General features: G+C 44.1%; 1 protein-coding gene across 4 annotated transcripts in view; it reads right to left on the bottom strand.

Annotated features, from left to right (window-relative positions):
• Window positions 1-19,037, bottom strand: part of ADAMTS13 (ADAM metallopeptidase with thrombospondin type 1 motif 13) — a 177,071-nt gene that overhangs the window by 122,811 nt on the left and 35,223 nt on the right. For 3 of the 4 annotated variants that reach the window (XM_069241794.1, XM_069241792.1, XM_069241793.1), the window contains exons 3-6: window positions 13,928-14,052; window positions 8,322-8,405; window positions 3,754-3,878; window positions 3,332-3,478 (exon numbers count right to left, since the gene is read on the bottom strand). In XM_069241794.1, coding sequence (XP_069097895.1) covers window positions 3,332-3,478; window positions 3,754-3,878; window positions 8,322-8,405; window positions 13,928-14,052 — 481 coding nt within the window. The remainder of the gene's footprint in view (window positions 1-3,331; window positions 3,479-3,753; window positions 3,879-8,321; window positions 8,406-13,927; window positions 14,053-19,037) is intronic. The other variant, XM_069241795.1, reaches the window with a different exon arrangement.

The following is a 19,037-nucleotide window of genomic DNA, read 5'->3' on the forward strand; positions in this document are numbered from 1 at the left end:
TATTTTGCCAATTAGCTTATGTGCCAATAGGCTGGTTCACAAAATACTGAATTGTAGTGGGTAGCGATTCCATCTACCTCAACAATTTTAATGAAGCAAATCGCAAACTGCGACCCACTTCGATTTGCTGCCATTATGATGGTGACATGCTGGAGTTATTTGTTTTTATATGCAGCCCCCTTTCCTTGTCATGTCCAACGTGTTCCCAGCATGGGGAAACGAAAAGCTATTTGACTTCCTGGCTACAAGAAGAGCATTCTAGGGTTGAGATACAGGAATAGTCAAGAAACCAACAATCTCTGGTCTCTTCGGTTCTTACCGGGGCTGGCTGCGATCTCCTGTGTATGCTCACCTGCAGAGAGATGGGTTTAGGTGGCTCATGCAGGGTCAGTTAGCTTGGTCAGTAAGATAGGGGGGTTGAGCTTCAGATTTTCCAACAATCATGCTGTCATTTAATGTTAAAATCCATTATAGGACAAGCACGGTCATTGAGGGGGATAAAGGGCAGTGAAAATGGGGAGGAATGCGGATTGGAAGAAGTACCAAGTGCGAGAAAACACAATATTTCCTAAAATAACCAGAATTTTTGAGGACTTTAAAAACAGAGAGGGAGAGAGTGCGTGTGCATTTTTGTTTGTGTGAATGCAAACATTCCTGGTGCAATCCGACAAATATCTCACCATACCCAACTGAAAGCACCCTTACACAACTATTTATCAGAAAAACATTTTTTGGGGTAGAGAGTAACAACCGTAAAACCTCCTGAAGCTAGTCCTGGGGCTCATGTCTCCATCTAGGAACACTTTAGCTAACAGCACCTCCATCCTCCTGGTTAATAAATCTTCTCTTATCTTTCAAAAGGAGCAAAGTGTTTGCCAGATGTAGTCAGAGATGTTTTAAGGCATGGGCAAAGTGGACTCTAGCTCAGGGCCCCCACCTTTTTAGGGGTCCCGTCATTAAGCTTTTAGGATAGGCCCAGACAGTGACATAACACAAAAATGATGGGGATCCCTGCATTATATGAAAAAGGGCTCCCCGTTCTTCAATACCTCATAAATATTCAAAGGTTTTGCACTCATGAGGGTCCCCTGAAGGACCTAAATTCAGATTTCAGGGTGCCCCAAATTATGTTTGCTCTGGGAGGCTCCAAAAATCCATAAGATGTCCCCGGATATAGTCAGAGTGAGTAGAGGCTGCCCCTCTCGTTAGAGATGGTTGAATCCAAAATCTGTTGCTCTCCTCAGCAGTAAATGAAGGCACTTTGTACCTCCCTTATCCAGTCCAGACTTCACAAGGATGAAGCTAACGCTGGGCCCAGCAGCATTCCATTTGTGCAAACACTAATCTCAGTGCCATTGGCGTTTAAATTCCTACCCGCAGTACAGTATTGCTTTAGATCAGGCTTGTCTCACAAGTAGCTCACGAGCTACTGGTAGCTCTCCAGGTACCTGTAAGTTGCTCCCCTTTGTGCAGCCCAGGTTACTAAATTAGAAGCATTTTGTGGTTGAATTAATATATGTATTCCAAAACGCAAATGTGTCTTTCCAAAACTCTTGAGTAAATAATTGAATTTACAAAATATATTTCAAGGTGATATTTAAATTATGCAGCATCGGAGAGAAGAATTACTATCATTATTTCCTTTGAGTTAGGGACATTGTAGTTATGGCTGTTATGTATTACCCATGTAGAGTCAGTGCGCGTGGACGATGCCTTGTCTTTTTTTTACATTGCTGCTGACAGCACTGCCTGACAAACTGAGGTGATCACCGCTGGTAATCTGGTCACTAATGTAATCTTGTCTGATGTGCTCACTGTTGCAACACAAATAATATTAGTAGCTGGGGTGTTTTTCATTGAACATAAGTAGCTCTTATTACAGGGAAGGCTGCAGACCACTCCTCTAGATTGTCGTTCTGATTATATTTCTGAGCTCACTCGATCCCTTCCAGTGACATGGGCCCTAATTACAAGTTTGGTGGGCGGAAAAGGCCGCCCGCCAAACTCCCATAGTCAGGAGACCGCCAGTGTGGTCTCCTTGCTGCCAGCCCTATTATGAGTTTCCTGCTGGGTCAGCTGGTGGAAACACAGTTTCCGCCCGCTGGCCCAGTGGGAAACATACACCAACATTGACGCCAGCTCATAGTATAGCCAGCGGCAATGCTGTTGTGCGTTGGGTGCAACAGCATCCATCGCGCAAATCACTGTCTGCAAAGTAGATGAGGTTAGCCAGGGGGCCCCCGCACTGCCCATGCCAAGTGCATGGGCAGTGTGGGCCCCACTAGGGGCCCCCGGAACCCCGTCTCCGCCCGCCTTTACATGGCAGGGAAACCGCCATGTAAACGCTGGCGGAGAGAGGGGTCGTAATCCCCAGGCAGCACTGCCCTGGCAGATGGGGTGGCCAAAAAGTGGCGGTGTCGGCGGTCCAACTGTGACGGTAACGCCAAGGTCGTAATGTTGCGGTCGGACTGCATCTTTGGTGGTGTCCAACCATGACCATGACCCTGGAGGTCTAGAGACCGCTAAGGTCATAATGAGGGCCATGGTGTTGGTGGCCGCAGTCCCTTCCAGTGAGAATATCTGAAGTAGTGTATGATTCGTATAAGTAATGCTCTGTGTCAGTGACACTGCAGGGGAATGTCCTAAGTAAGCTTCCCATTTTTATTTGGAACTGAGCCCTGGAGATCTTTCCCTCAAGTGACTCATCTCCTGACAAATCTACAGGCCTTGAGGAGAGGGCTACAGCAGCCCCTGACCAAGCGGGGGACTCTTCAGAGCTGGTCTCTCCCTATGGACATGGTTCATTCTGGGAGGCATGTGGTGCAAACAGAGTGAGCATTATAATCAAGGGTAGCCAAACAACTACACGCCACAGAATATAGTTCTGGTATTTTTAGAAACAATTGCAATCTTGAACTTTTAAGCAAACTGGTTCAATTAACCAAGAGTAAGGGCCTGATTTAGAGTTTGGCAGACAGGTTATACAGACACAAACGTGATGGATATCCCGTCCTTGCTATTACGATTCCTGTACGATATAATGGGATCATAATACGGCAGACGGGATATCTATTAGTTTGTGATGGAGTAACCCATCCGCCAATCTCTAAACCAGAACCTAATGCTGTGTTCCAATGACATGGACCCATCTCGCCCCCGTACTTTATACTGCAGCCCACAAGCTATAAGACATGCAGTGCTACAGCCTCTGTAACAACGCTGCCACATAGGATTTCCCAGTCTAGACTTTAGACTGTCCTGTCTCAGCATTCCTTCATCAACATGCCATTTGTGAACCAGCGGTACTCTAGCAAAGCGCAGCTGAACTGACCTGTGCCCAATCTCATGTGCCATGGTGATGCCAAGGTCAAAGCCAGTATCCTCAGTGATCACACAGCTCCAGCTGCGGGAGCAGGCCCCACCCAGTTGCGTCACACCGCGCACCTGTGGGTTCCCATCGGGCAGCACCAAGTCAAACCTGGGGAGGGGGAATAACAAGAAAGGGCATGAAGGGAAGATGCAGGAAATTACAAGGAAGACTTGCGAGCCAACAACAATCATCCAAAAAAACTGTATTGTATTCCCTGGTGTCCTAGCAGCATCCAACCAGCTTTTAAAACTCTCCACTCTGCCGTTTTTGCAATCAAATGAGGATTCTAAAAAGCAGAATTCAGTAAACGTCGTCCTCTTGACTATTCGAATAGTGTTAATGTGAATTATACCATGACCCCTGCACATGAGCAGCGCACATACCTGGTGACATAGAGGACGAGGTCTGCGTGTTCAGGGTCAGAGTCCGACTGGGGGTTCACCTTGTCGCTCCAGTTGCAGACACTAATCAGAGAGGAGGTAAGGTTCCTGGAGATCTGGATAGAGGGCTGAGGACAAAAGAGTTACAAAGGTGCCACAAATCCTATTTGATTCTTTTTCTTTTACCTCACTCTCTCTCTCTCTCTCTCTCTCTCTCTTTCTCTCTCTCTCTTTCTCTCTCCCTCCTTTACTACAACTATCTTTAAGATGCCTCATCAGTGTTTACAGTCTCAAACCTTGTAGCACTTTCATGATTAACCAACCTCAATACCCTGATCATCAGTGTTTTCAGTCTCAAACCTTGTAGCACTTTCATGATTAGCCAACCTCAATACCCTGATTATATCATTATTTTCACTGTTGCTCTAAAACTAGGGATGTGCAAACTTATAATAGCGCTGATGACGTTTTGCAAAGGTGACACATTCCACTATGACTTGTGGTTTGTTGCTGAACGCAGATATGGCTAATTCACTTTGCGTTTAGAAATGCATTACTGCCACCAGCACCCCAATGCATGATTGTCCTGTAGACCATGGTAGTCTTGTACAGAAAAATCATTTAATGATCCCAATACTGGAACAAAACACTAACACACAAGGGATAGTCCTAAGCATTTTCAACAAATACAAAAAGGCAGTTCTTTCTCCATCCCTTGCACTCAGCGGCAATGATGTCCTGAGGGTTTGATCCTCACTCCAATGTTTTACAGCATTTATATGGGGCTGCTTCAGGCTCATACCATGTTCATGCTGGTGATGCTCTGCTATTTAAGTGTCTTTAAATAGGAATGTACGAAGTACCTGCACTTCTTTATTTTGAATGGGTGAGCATGCCAACATCTCTCTGCTGGATTCAATACTTTTAGCAGGGAAGAGCTGACATCTCTCAGCAGCAAACAGCACTCTGGGAGTATCTGCACATTTATGTTCCCTTTTCAAGTACCTGCAATTAATGAAAATCTAATCTCAAGAAGACATTGGCCCTCATTCTGACCTTGGCGGGCGGTAATTCTGACTTTCCCGCTGGGCTGGCGGGCGGCGACCGCCCGCCAGCCCAGCGGGAAAGAGGCTTCCACGATGAAGCCGGCTCGGAATCGAGCCGGCGGAGTGGAAGCTGTGCGACGGGTGCAGTTGCACCCGTCGCGTATTTCACTGTCTGCGCAGCAGACAGTGAAATACATTTAGGGGCCCTCTTACGGGGGCCCCTGCAGTGCCCATGCCAGTGGCATGGGCACTGCAGGGGCCCCCAGGGGCCCCGCGACCCCCCCTACCGCCATCCGGTTCCCGGCGGGCGGACCGCCGGGAACTGGATGGCGGTAGGGGGGGTCGGAATCCCCTCGGTGGCGCAGCTAGCTGCGCCGCCTTGGAGGATTCAAAAGGGCGGCGGTACACTGGCGGGAGCCCGCCAGTGCTGCCGGTCCGACCGCGGCTTTACCGCCACGGTCGGAATGCCCTTGGGAGCACCGCCGGCCTGTCGGCGGTGCTCCCGCGGTCCTCCAACCCGGCGGTCATGGACCGCCAGGGTTGGAATGACCACCATTGTCTTCTTCACCCAGAGTCAAGAGGATAGTGACTCCTAATCGGTGCATCACAACTTTAAGCTTAAATGATTTGAAGACAGACTTCCTGCTGATCACCGTTCCTCACTGCACAACCTCAGCACAATCTTGACTAAGGGTCTGATTTAGAGTTTGGCAGACGGGTTACTCAGTCACAAACATGAAGGATATCCTGTTCGCCGTATTACGATCTCCTTAGGCCATAATGGGATTGTAATATGGCGGGCGGGATATCGGTCAGGTTTGTGATGGAGTAAATCTCTCCACTAGACTCTACATCAGGCCCTAAATTCACTTAAACAACTGGACTGCAATCTTTCCATGGTCACCATCGGGGCTTTAACACGGACAAAACTGAATCTTTATCTGAAAAGGAAAAGTTCCAACTTAGAGCCTGATTTAGAGTTTGGCGGAGGAGGCTACTCTGACACAAAGGTGATGGATATCCGTCCGCCGTATTACAATTCCACTATAGCCTATGGAATATGTAATACCGCGGGCAGAATATCCGTCACGTTTGTGACTGAGTAACCCCTACGCAAAACTCTAAATGAGGCCCTCAGTCTTCTGATAAGAATAAAATCTAATGTTACTGAAGAGGACTTTAAACCAACTGAACAATCCCTTGACGTAACGGGTATAGCCTCCGGCAACTCCTCTTCCTTCAAAGCACCAATTCTGCTCTTTTCAAACCTCTAGCCTTCGGAAAGAAAAGTACAGTAAAACCATTGCTTTCCGGGACGCTCCCAAAGTATGGACCTGTATTCCACCTGCTATCAGGTGAATCCCTTCCAATGATACCTTCACAAGAGAACTGACGGCCAGTTGTTCCAGCGTCACTTTCCCTCATGTCACCTCCTTAGAGTTTGTTTTCTTTTAACTGACCCCTCTGCACTGATCTTTTGATGTAAGTGCTGCAACTGTATACATGCATTTTTTGTTGTTTAATTTAAGGCTCTGTTTCTAATCCATCTACAAATTGTACCAATTTTATGTCACATTGTTATAAGGTGTAGAATGTTGTCAGTCTTCTCTGGTAGCTCCTGCAATGTAGTTATCTCTAAAGAATTCTATTACTCATTGATTTTGCTGCCTGCTGTATTACACTGCATGTACACAAACAGTAAATAACTTTGTCTACTGAAAAGGCAACTAACTGGAGGGCAAACCTTGTATACACACATTCCATCCAGGTAAAGGTTCATGCAGACAGAGAGATCAGGGCATGTCTTTAGGAGGACAGTCATCGAGGTGGTGTCACAGGACAAGTCTTGAGGGAGCGAGAACCGAGCAGCTGGCAAAGAGATTCCCCCACTAAGAGGGCAGAGTCTTGGGGGAGATTGACTGGGGATGTCAGTGGTGGTGGAGTTACGAGGATGAAGCCATGATGCAGTGTAGATAGTCATGGGGCAAGTCTTGGGGAAGCGGGAGCTGAAAGTCAGAAAATCTACCACAGATTTTCCTCCTTGGCAGCTGGGTGGCGATACCTCCAGAGACGAAGTCCACAATACAGCTGGAAGTTGTTGACGCAGGTGAATGTCTTGCACCAATATGGCAGCAGTGTTTCCTCCACACACTGGCGGTTAGTCTTCCTTTCTCTAAATGAGGCATTAACGACGCAGGTTTAAAGTGGCGTTGTAATAGCAAATCCTTCTGAAGGAAGTGCTCTTCCAAAATAGAATTCCCCTGTGACATTTACTCCACTGCTGAGATAGCATAACATAAGACATTCAACCCGCGGATTCTTCTTTGGATTCAATACTTGCTCCAGAAGGATTTTAAATGACCACCTTTAAACCGGGACCCATAAGGCTAGTTCTGTGAGAACAAATAGAAAGAGCCAGACTTTATAATCCCATTTCACGAAAGTATTTGGCCAAATGTTGGAATTTTTACTGAAGTTTGAAAAAAAGGCTACTCAAACCTATTCTGATATTCCTTTGTGTTTAAGGCATTGAGCGCTCACATAATATTGACATTTTAAGCCCACATTGGCCATCAAAGGATGTGCTTACATATTTCTTTTGAGATAGTATGTAGTCTTAAAGTTCACATTAATTGAACAATTTCAACAAACAACAAAAGTATCTCCATATTTCCACTAAATTTAATAATGTGTACCAAGAAAATTAAAGACTGTTAAGGGCCACAGCCTTCAAGGAACGACAAACACAACCTTTAACCACTTTATCTTGGGACAGCTCATTAAATGAACTCTCAAAAGCAACACTTGTGACTAGGGTTGCAAGACACCTGAGTGCATCCTCCAAAGGTGCTTGTAACATGTCTGCTCCTGTGCATGTCTGTTTACCCTGGAAGCCCTACCCCAACATAGCACGTTGAACACTTGAAGCTCTGACTTCCAAAGATTGTTTTGGGGGAGTGATAGGCTTCAGCCAACAATTCATAGTTGACTAGATTAATTCTTATTTAAGACTTCTTCAAACGTACATTAAATAGAAAAAGGACCTTCCAACCCACAAACCCATCCTCAAGGTTTGTCCATCTGTTTTTCTCCTACCTCAGCAGGTGCCTGGATGGACAGGGTGAGAAGCTGAAAGGAACATTTTGGGGCTGTGTAAAGAGCTGGACAGCTAAGGAGCTTTGAGCAACACGAGGAGCAGGTGAAGATGGACAGATGGCATTAGGAACTTGTTACAGATGGACACACATTATGAGGAGCTGGGTGAACATGTACGGAACGTTTTGATGAGACTGGGGTACATGGATGCACATTGTGAGTGAAGAGGTGGGGAAACATGGATGTGCAATATAATGAGACTGGGGCATAGGAAGAAAGATGCAGGGAGAGGAGTCCTACAACACCACAGGTTTGAGAGCCTAGTAACCGCAGGAGATTTTTTGGGGCAATGGTGGTGCAACACACATGTAGCACATCTGATGAATACATTAATGTATGTGCTCTATGTTGAATCAAGGAATGACATACCTCTGCTTCCGTTAGGATAATCATTCTGACCAGGTGCACACGGAAGAGTTCATCAAGGGAGATTTCCCGCAACAGCTCAGCCCCCTGCCAAAGAGAGAGATAAGATGAGGCACATTCAGATCATGATTCAAGCTCACTATGGATGGTGTTTAGAGATCTGCTCTGGTATAGCATGTATCTAGTTCCAAGGACTAATGGAGCAGTCTTCGGAGCACATTTTTATCGCAGCAGGAACATCTCTAACATGCATAGTAGTGTTGGGGGGTCTGCCTGAGACCAGATTAAGAAACAAAGATATCATTTGGTCTAATCACTCTATATAAAGTAAAGGCTAGGTGCACAAGAGCCCACAGACTGCCCAAGGTGTCTGATGTGGAAGGTGGGCTTCCATCTGCATGTTCAAATTTCGTCTCTCTAATAAGCATCTCCATAGGGAGTAAGGTAATTCATGATGGAGCATTTGACCCTCCTAGAGATGAAGGCTGATTTGAGCAATGTAGTATCCTACAGTGGAGTTAGAGTTTACTCTGACCTCTAAAGTCTCCAAAAGGCTAGGGTTGGAGCTGATGTCTTCCCTTTGAGTACCTCCATCACCTATTTCCAAAGGTTGGAGCCTATGCACTCCATAAGTGATATGGTGCCGTACACTAAGGATGGAGTTAGCATCCATTAGTATTAATGTCCCATCCTACTTTTTACGATTGGAGTTGATGTCCTTTATTAGAGATGCAGAGTTATAATGTTTACCCATCTGTACCCTTTAATCTTGTATCCATATAATACCTATGTGAGGACTTACTCAAACGAGTAGCATGCTACGCCGTGCAGGTTGTGTGCTTGGAAGCATCTTGTGTTTGCTTTGAGCCTATGTTGGAAGTATTTTCATGTCGGGAAACAAGTGACCAGGCAGGTGTTCTTGTCTTGTCTTGGAACGCTGCTCTTAGCAGCATAATGTGTGTGAGATTGCTGCACATTTTATGATGTTCATGGCTTCCTTTATCATGGATCCACATTTATATGTGGACTCTAGCAGAAGGTTGCCTACTGTGAGGTTTCATGAAGCAGTGATGGAAGCTGTGGCATGAGGAGCGAGGCCAGAGAAAGGGCTCTTCCCGGGTGGACTGGCTAGAAGCATCCCTCGTATGATAGTTCTTGCAGGTTCTTAACTATAAGGTGTCAAGTAATGGTTAGAATATATGGCTACGCAGGACTGGCAAGAGTGGCCTATGTCAGTGCCCTCATTAGCCAGCCTTGTGTAGCAGATCTCTACAGACATTGATAGCTCATCAAACTGGGTATAGTGGACTGGATGATTAGGTTCCACTCATATGGCCCATAGCATGATTGCATACTCGATAGTAGGAGGAAGGATAGGTGCTTCTGGTACAAGAACGTTATTATTAAATCATCAGATTGTTGGCAGCTGACTGGGTGCGCTGACAGCTGTGGGCCTAGCATCCCTTGTGGTACACTGTAGTTTCAGGCTGGTTGTCAGGACTAGTGGTCAGAAGATTATCATGGAGAAAGCCAGGTTTTCACTCCTCGTCTGAACTTCATGTGCTCCTGTATACTTTGTATTTTGTATGGCAAGGAGTTACAGAGGATGTGATACTTGGATTGAGTATGTGGAACCTCCTATGGGTTCAACCTTTAGTGCTAACTCGAATGTAGCATCCTGATTAGTGAGTAAGGTTTGAACTTCACCTGTAAGTGTAATGGCCATTTTTGGACGGAGTCTCTGTGTACAGTGCCAAGTGCCTTCAACATTGGTTGCATACCTGTAGGTAGGCAATAAAAGGCCTGTACGACTGGTGTGATGTGCTTCTTGGGGTGTAGGTGAACGTTAAGTCTTGTGGCAGCATTCTGGATTCATTGTTTTTGTATATAAGGAAACATGCAGTGGCGGCTGGTGAACCCTGAAAGTGGTAGGGCATAATACCTGCCAGTGGCTCACCCCACTGTTTTCAAAATGTGCCTTGACAGTTCCCCATATGTTGAGAATTACCATTGTTGTGTCAATGCCAGCATTCTCTTATGGATGCCCACTTATGACAAGAATTTCGTACAATATTCCAGTAACTAGATTTTGCAATTGATACTGTCCATGGGTGGCCCGTATGTCACAAATTACCTCCAGTATTTGTAACCCAGAATTTTATTAAGGTTTGCCTTTTCAAGTCTGCTCCCTCAGCCCGATGCACCATGGTCACCCTCTATAAGGCAAAGAATTACCTCCAATTTGCCAGCATCAGCCTTTTGTAACAAGTGTTTCCTTATGTCAAGTATTCCTTTCAGGGTCTGCATTTTGCCTTGGGTGCCCTCCACTATGGCAAGAATTACCTGAAATGTCACAGAATTATTTCCATTATGCCAGCAGTAGCATCTTATCCTCAGTGCTGCCATAAGCCCAGAATTATAATGAGTATGCCATGGTCAGCGGCAGACTCAGTGTAATAAAACATGCAGGCAAATACACCCTTACTCACACTCTCTCAATTTAGGTCATACTCACTCCCTCTCACATTCACTCTTTACCTTTCAATAACTCTCACTCTCTCATTTACTCATTCTCACTCACACTGACTCCCACTCTGTTACTCGCACTCAAACATACTCATGTTCACTGTTTCTCACTGTCACTGACAAACACACCTATAGACACTCACCCTTTCACACTCACTGACTCTGGGCCCTGGTGCAACCGCACCTGCTGCACCATTGATAGCTACACTCCTAACTCACTTGACTTCCCTCTCAAAGTCGCCAATCACTCACTCCTACCCCACTCACTCCCCTTCACTTGCCCCCTAACAATTTCACCTATTGACAAACACACACACACACACACACACACACACACACAAACACACACACACACACACAGACACACACACAGACACAGACACACACACACAGACACACACACACACACACAGACACAGACACACACACACACACACACACACACAGACACACACACAGACACAGACACACACACACACAAACACACACACACACACACACAGACACAGACACACACACAGACACAGACACACACACACAGACACACACACACAGACACACACACACACACACACACACACAGACACACACACACACACACACACACACAGACACACACACAGACACAGACACACACACACACACACACACACACACACACACAAACACACACACACACACACACACACAGAAAGCATTCTTGTTTTACTTACCTTGCTTCCTCTGCTGGCACCTCGGAGCCACCATGGCAGCAGCTGAGCAGGGATCTGGTGCTGGACCTAGGAACCAGCAAATAGGAACCAGGCAGCAGCAAGGCCAGGTTTAAAGGGGGGAGATCCAACTCATCCCTCTCATCAGCTTCTTGATGGGAATGGAAACAGAGCTCTATAGGAAGCTGGAGTAGACTGGGTATCCTGCCCCTGCTGCTCTGTGTGACTTATCATTGGCCCCAGGGATGCTCTGATGTGTGCCCTGATAGCCACATATAAGCAGATATGTGGTGCTGACTGAGGCATGCGCAGTATGTCTGCTAAATATAATGGATTGTGCCAGTGTGAGGGGATCGTCGCTGAACTACGCCCCTCAGGCAAGCGCAATCCAGACATCTACCCACAGAGTGCTCTGATTTTAATAACACTTTGTGGATGGATTGCTGCTCTGTCCCCTGATCCCACTCCTCTTCCTCCCGGAGACAAGGCCAAGACTCTGGAGACAAGGCCAAGATGGCTGACCTGTGCACAGGTAGTGTCCATGAAAACAGGAAAGCCATGTATTCTTGAACACTGCTAAATTAAATAATGTGCTATGCTGTCAGAGGCAAAGGGTAGAATGTGGGACCGCACAGGAGCCAGGGGTGTGCCCCGATGCCCCTGATAAGGAGCTGCCCATGGAAGCATGGGCCCCCTAGAATGCCATAGTCTACTCTGGCAATTACAAGGGGGAATGGCTTATAGCTTTTGTTGGTATCCAATGCACAGTAAGATGCAAATCAGTATTTTGTGGACTTGTAAGATCAGGGTCAGTTTTTAGTCCATGGTTAAGCCCGAGAGGCTCACTTTGCTGGCAGGTGCATGAAGTTCCTAGGGCCATAGGTTCATAGGCTGGTGTTTGTGCCACTGTCCACAGGATATGATCTCTGTTTTGAAGTGTTGAGTTGTAGGTGATTATTCATCATCCCGTCAGTTTTAAGTCCATGGTTAAGCCCGAGATGCTCACTTTGCTGGCAGGTGCATGAAGTTCCTAGGGCCATAGGTTCATAGGCTGGTGTTTGTGCCACTGTCCACAGGACATGATCTCTGTTTTGAAGTGTTGAGTTGTAGGTGATTATTCATCATTCATCTGTTGTGCAGAGGCCATCATTAAGTCTTGATGTGTACAGGTCTTCTGGGCTGCCCATTTTTAGGATCATCTTTGTGTTGTCTTCATAGATGTAACACGTCTGATTAAAAGATTTAATGAGTTCTGGCAAGGGGGTTAGGCACATATGGATAGAAGAGATAATGAAGGCCTCTGGAAGGCCTCAGTGTAGGAATGGGGAGCTGATGCAGATGCCTGCAGGAGTGCCAGGTTTAGTATGTCTTAGAGGTAAGAGACAGTACTTCTTAGAGCATTGTTGTGTGTGTCAAGATGTTGCAGTCCAAGTAGCAGTGAGTGGTAAGGATTGCTTTGAATGCTGCTGATAATTCTCATTGTAGTACTGGTGCCATACCCTTCTTGTCAACTATATATTTAAGGTCACCCAATATAGATATTATAGATGATTCTGTGGACCAGCAGGAACAGTGCCCAGCCGAACTGCCAGGTTAGGTCCACCACAGACGGGACACAAGCAAACCTATACTGGGTTCGGCCTATTTTGGCCTCTTCAGTGAGGTATATGTTGAGTCCTTTGGCACAGTGAGCACAGGATCCACATATGAGCATAACCGTCACACTCACTTAGGGCATCTACTATAACAAACAACACAGATATGGAAGGATGACTGAATTAATCTTTGCCACTGGTGACTACTCTGGGCCGCATTCCAGTCCATCGTTTTTCACTCACTGTAGTACTCTATGCAGAGACCAGCCATATGCAAATCATTCTTGGTCTTCTCCAATAGGAGTAGTCTAACCTAAACTGCCAGGCTAGATCTAAACTAATCATAAGTTTTTAAAAATTGAACAACATCCTCCGCTAAAGCCGACATCTAAGAAGGTTACAGCATACTCAGTGGTAGTGAGCAAGCGAGTGAGCGACTGAGTGACTGACTGACTGAGTAACTGATTGAGTGACTGAGTGAATAGGAAACTGAGCAAAGGTGGTGGATTAGGTAACTGACTAAGGGCCTGATTTAGATATTGGCAGATGAGTTACTCCATCACAACGTTGACCGGTATCCCGTCCGCTGAAATCTAATTCCCTTAGGAAATAATAGGATTTAGATATTGACAGACTGGATTCTGTCAATATCTCCGAATATCTAAATCAGGCCATGAGTCACTGAACGACACAGTCAATCAGTCATATGATTTATATAGTGCACTGTAGAAAAACAAATGGCCTCTAGGCTCTACAGTGTTTAAACAGAGTGACTTACGATATTGAGATTGGTGAGGATGTAGCGTTCTGTGTCCTCTTGGTGGTACTGGTAGACATCGGGGCCCACCACGATGAGCAGTTCCAGGTGTTTCATACTTCCTGCTGCCCGCCGCTGTCGCTGCCCTGAAGAGGGTGTAGCGTTAACTGAAACAGCTCAAAACAGACCTCCATATTCACAATGAAAATAATAAGCCAACTCTAACACACTATTAAGATTTACAAAAACACAAACCTGATAACTATGCATGGTTCTAAACTTCTAAGGAGGCAGTAGGGAAGAACAGAGGCTGTGGCTGCCTATGGGAAAGGTTGGCACAAGGGTAATACGAAGACATGGGCACTGCTCCTACCCATGTGTGTGGCACATTCTCATGGCGGTGTAGGGAAGCTTCCATTGGACATTAACATTCTCTAGGCATATCATCAGCAAAGTGGGGGCCCGTCACTGCTTTCTCTGTTAGCAGCACACTGTCATTTAGTGTGCCTCAAGCGGTGCTGCTGCCCATTCTCTTCACATATCGTTATGTTGTATGGGGGTTTTAACCTGTTGATATCCATGCAGGTGTCAATCTGACAGACAGTGTCAGGAAGTATACACTCAGGGTGTCCATGTTTCTGGCACACTGCAAGGCACTGTGAGGAAACTTGCACTACTGCTGCCCAAATCACAGCAACTAAATAAACACACAAAACAAGCATACTGAGTTATTGCAGCAAAGCTTCATATAAATGCATGAACATAGGTGAGTGTAGAGTAAGTTAATTGAGTAGCTATAGGTGATAGGTTAAGTGAGGTTAGTTTAGAAGCAATATTACGGGCTAGATAATACCAGAAGTTAAATAAGGGTAATAGCTTCAGACTAGGGTAATTGGTTAGGAGTGGTGGGAGGAATTGGTGATAAGTAAAACGAGTTCAGTGTAGGACAAATAATATGGGAAAGGTAATGAAAAAAGTATGTGAGGCGTGGTGAGGGTAGGGTTACTTAATGGGTTAAGAGTGATAGGATAGGTTATGGGTGGTTAGATAAGAGGGGAAATGTGAGAGTGGGAAGGTTATCTTAGATATAAATCTTCAGCGACATTAGGCTGTATGAAACGGGACGGGATTGTGAAAGTAGGTTAGATGGGCTAAGATGTGATAGGTGATAGGTTGGCCGAGTTTTGGAAGATTAAATATACAGGGTATGTTGGGTTTAGATGAGAAGAGGCAAGATTAGGATGTTCTTTATGAGAAATGATGGGCTACATAAGGCTAAGTGGTGTATGTTAAATTAGTTAGGCAGGGTTACATGAGTTGAGGTTAGATTAGATTAGGTTAGATAGTGTGAGATGGAGCAGTTAATTGGTTAGATGAGTGGAGGTAAGTAGGTTTAGGTGAGATCACAAGATGGTACAGTAGGTTACAAGGGATAGATCTGTCTTAAGTAAAGTTGGGTTACTTTTCATAAGACAGATGTGGCTGGGTGGAAGAGGATGGGGTACGTGATAGGCAGAAGTAGATGAATTTAGGTGAAGTTAGTTAAGACGAAAAAGATGATAGGTGGGGTGAGGCTAGGCTACGTTACATGGAAGACAACTGTTAAGGTATTATTTTATGTTATGTTATTATTTATCTCTACATCACTTGCACTCTTAAGTTTCTTGGCGATGTAGCAGGACATGACACATGACAAACTAACCGAAAAGTCATAAGTTAAAAACCTTTAGTAAGACGGGGATTCTTAAGTGCCTTATGACAAGAGCATGATAAGGGAGTGGGGCACAGAGAGATTGGTGGTTAATTCTATTCCCTGGCTGTGGCTGCTGAGAATGTTCTATCCCTAAACCTCACTGTGCAGGCTTTGGGAATATCGAACAACAACTGACCAGTGGATTAAAGGGAATGTTGAGGGTGATGGAGTTGACATTTGGAGGTCACATAAAGGTGGCCATCGACTATTAAGGCTTTGAAAAGGACTCTTTCCTTAAGTATACCATGGATCTGCATAAGAAGGGGCATGATGTGGCCTTGATGATAAGTGCCTATGATGACACATGCTGATGTATTTTGTACCAGTTCTAATCAGCTCATGAGTTTATCAGGGAGACCCAGGTAACTGGAACCAACATAATCAAAGCAAGATTGTGCTAAAGACAATATGTTGGGAGTATGGTGAACTGTGTTGATGTATTCTATTCACGATGTCTTGTATAGCGCACAGCTACCCCAAAGAGCCTTCTGGGGCTTAGACAAGCACATCTGCAGAATCTTGGAAATCATGCTAAAATGATCATAGATAGGTTTTTAAGAGTTTCTTGAAGGATAATTCTGGCTGAGTTAGTCTTAGATTGGCAGGGAGGCAACCTTGGCAGTCAGGAAGGTGAAGGAGCGCTGCCACACCTAGCCCTTTCACCACAGAAATGGTCAGAAGAAATGAGCTCTCAGAACGTAATGTTCTCCTTGACACGTAAGGGCAAAGCAATCTTCGAACTGAAAGGGGATCTTTTCCCTGCATTGCTTGGTGGGCCATGCATAGGCCCTTGAAATGGATCCTTTTTTTTAATGGGAGCCAACTTAGTATCGTCAGCATAAGATACGAGATCCAAGCTGTAATGCCAGCACAATGTTTGCCAGTGGGAGGACATAGACATTAAAAAGAGTTGGACTTAAAGAAGGAGAGAAAAAGGGTTGGGCTTAAAAAGGAAGGAAGAAGCATAACTTTCTTCAGTAGGCTTGAAGGTGTAAATACCAAAAACCTTCACTGGCTAGTCTAGAGATTTGATCTTCTGGGGTAAGAGTGGAGTCTCTACATATGCCCAGATTACATACCACTTTGGAAGGGGTGAGAGGTGTTTCTATTACTTCTGGGAACCTATATGGTTTTAGTTATTAGTCACATTGGTTGCAATAAGTAGCTTAGTTTTTGGTGGGTGAAGCTTTAGGTGGAAGAAGATGAGATGTGTTACGTTGAAGCAGGTGGGCTTAGATCAGGTTAAATGAGAGTAGGTTAGTTTAGGTTAGGTTAGGTTGGGTTAGGTTAAGTTAGGTTAGATAAGACATAACTGGTAAGCAAAGTGAGGTTAGGGTAAATAAACATAAGTAGATGAAGTTATGTGGAGAAGATGTGATTGGTATTAATAAAGGTAACTGAAGATTAGATACATAAACTGGGATTACTAATATAAGAGAATGGGTAACATACAAAAGGTGAATGCTGAGGGAAGTTAGATGTGACAATTAGTTTTAGGTGAGGTGAGGTTAGATAAGATGAGATAGGAAGGGGTTAGGTTAGATAATGAGTTATGTTGTTTTTGGCCATGTGGTCAACCAGGCTAGGGTAGGCAAGGCATCATCTTTGGTAGAATATCACAATTGTAGCTTCTTTGCAATATACTGAAATTCAGTGAAGATGATGTGACAGCTGGAATGCTAAGTAGAATGCTGGTGCACAGAAATGATATCATGCAGGAACTGAAGGGGCCCAAACAAAAGATCTACTTGTGAGACTCTCCCAGAGCAAGAAGAACCCATCTTGCTTCAAGTGCTGGTCCGTATTCATCCAAATGGAGATCCCTACTGCCTTTGCACAGACCATCCTGTACTTGTGAAGAGGAGTGCCAATGAGAACTTTTAGTACTTTTACCTCTTGAATTGGAACCAATCCAGTCATCAAAGGTAGCACCAATGAGCCAAATTCTCACTCCTCAGAGCATCAAGGTCTGCCCTCAAAGCCCTGCTTTCAATGGGCTGGGATCTCTTTCCACAGACAAACCCTTGCATACCTGCATACAGCACTTGAAACCTCTTTCTGTCTGTACTAGTGGACCTCATCAACCCAATTTTTATATTTCAAAAATTGTAATTATTTTTGACTTTTTTTAAATAGCTCTGAATATGTGATTTGCTACCTTCCTTCCCCTTTCACTAAATGGGTTTCTACATACTTTTTAAATTTTATTTAACTTACTGCTCCAAGATAAGTCTCCGCTATCTTGTAAGAGTAACTTTAAAGAAGAACAATGTCCACCACTGAGTCACGATTCAGATCTTTTCATGTTTCGTGATACAAAGGCATGCATATGTCATAACACTGGGACTGCTATGGTGTCATGATGCATACATGTGCATGAGTATCTATACATGCATATATCATTGCGCAAGAGCTTTTTCAGGGTTGTTTTGCCAATCTTTTTTAGAATCGACAACAATCAGTTTATTTCCTTTTTGCCGCTGCAGTTTAGCATTGTTATAATCCATTAGCAAGTCCAAAAGGCAAGAACTATTGGCTTTAGCAATTTGTTTTCAGGAAGGCCTTAACCTCCATTGCTTCTCAAGGGAGCCAATGCTTGTCTTTTATTTTTAATAAGCTGTGAGTCTTATTCAGCTGTGAGGTAAATGTATACATGTAGATTTACTGACCTGCAAATGTAGTTTTTGAACTCAGGTGGCAGTCAACACTCTTTTGTTATTCACCACTTCCGAGTACAGACTCACAAGTCTCCATCCCCTAAGGGGGTGGAGTTAGTTAAGACAAAATTTGTGAGTGTAAAGTTACTACTAGTATCTTTTCAAATTTAAGGGGAGTGGTAAAGTGTAGGGAAAATGGATAAAGCTTAGTATTCATGAAAATTGTAAAACTATTCAACATGAACTAAAAACATCAATTATTTTAAACTATTTATTATGACCTACAATCAATAAAATAAAATATTACAAGACGTTAACTAATCAAATTAAAACTGTATGAAATAAATTAATATTTAAATACACTTATACAATTTAGAAATATTATTTTTAATTAAGAGTAAACAAAACACTCTTAGTAGCATTTTAATGTTTTGGTATTATAACATTTATTTCATAATGATGTTTTCAAATTAAATGTTCATTAAATGAGGTGGTATTTAACACATATTAATTTTGTATTTAAAAATGTTAATTTTAATCAATAATTAAATTACCCTCTCTAGAATGTTAATATTAATTAATGTGTATTAAATTTAATTCACATTTATTTTTTGTAATAATTTAAAATAATTTTCAATTTTTCTAAAAAGTGTAACATCTAAATGATTTTTTTTTTTAAAGTTAATTATCTTTTGAAATGATAAAATATTTAGTTTTTGAC

This window comes from Pleurodeles waltl, chromosome 6 (assembly GCF_031143425.1).
Source record: "Pleurodeles waltl isolate 20211129_DDA chromosome 6, aPleWal1.hap1.20221129, whole genome shotgun sequence".
Taxonomy (NCBI): domain Eukaryota; kingdom Metazoa; phylum Chordata; class Amphibia; order Caudata; family Salamandridae; genus Pleurodeles; species Pleurodeles waltl.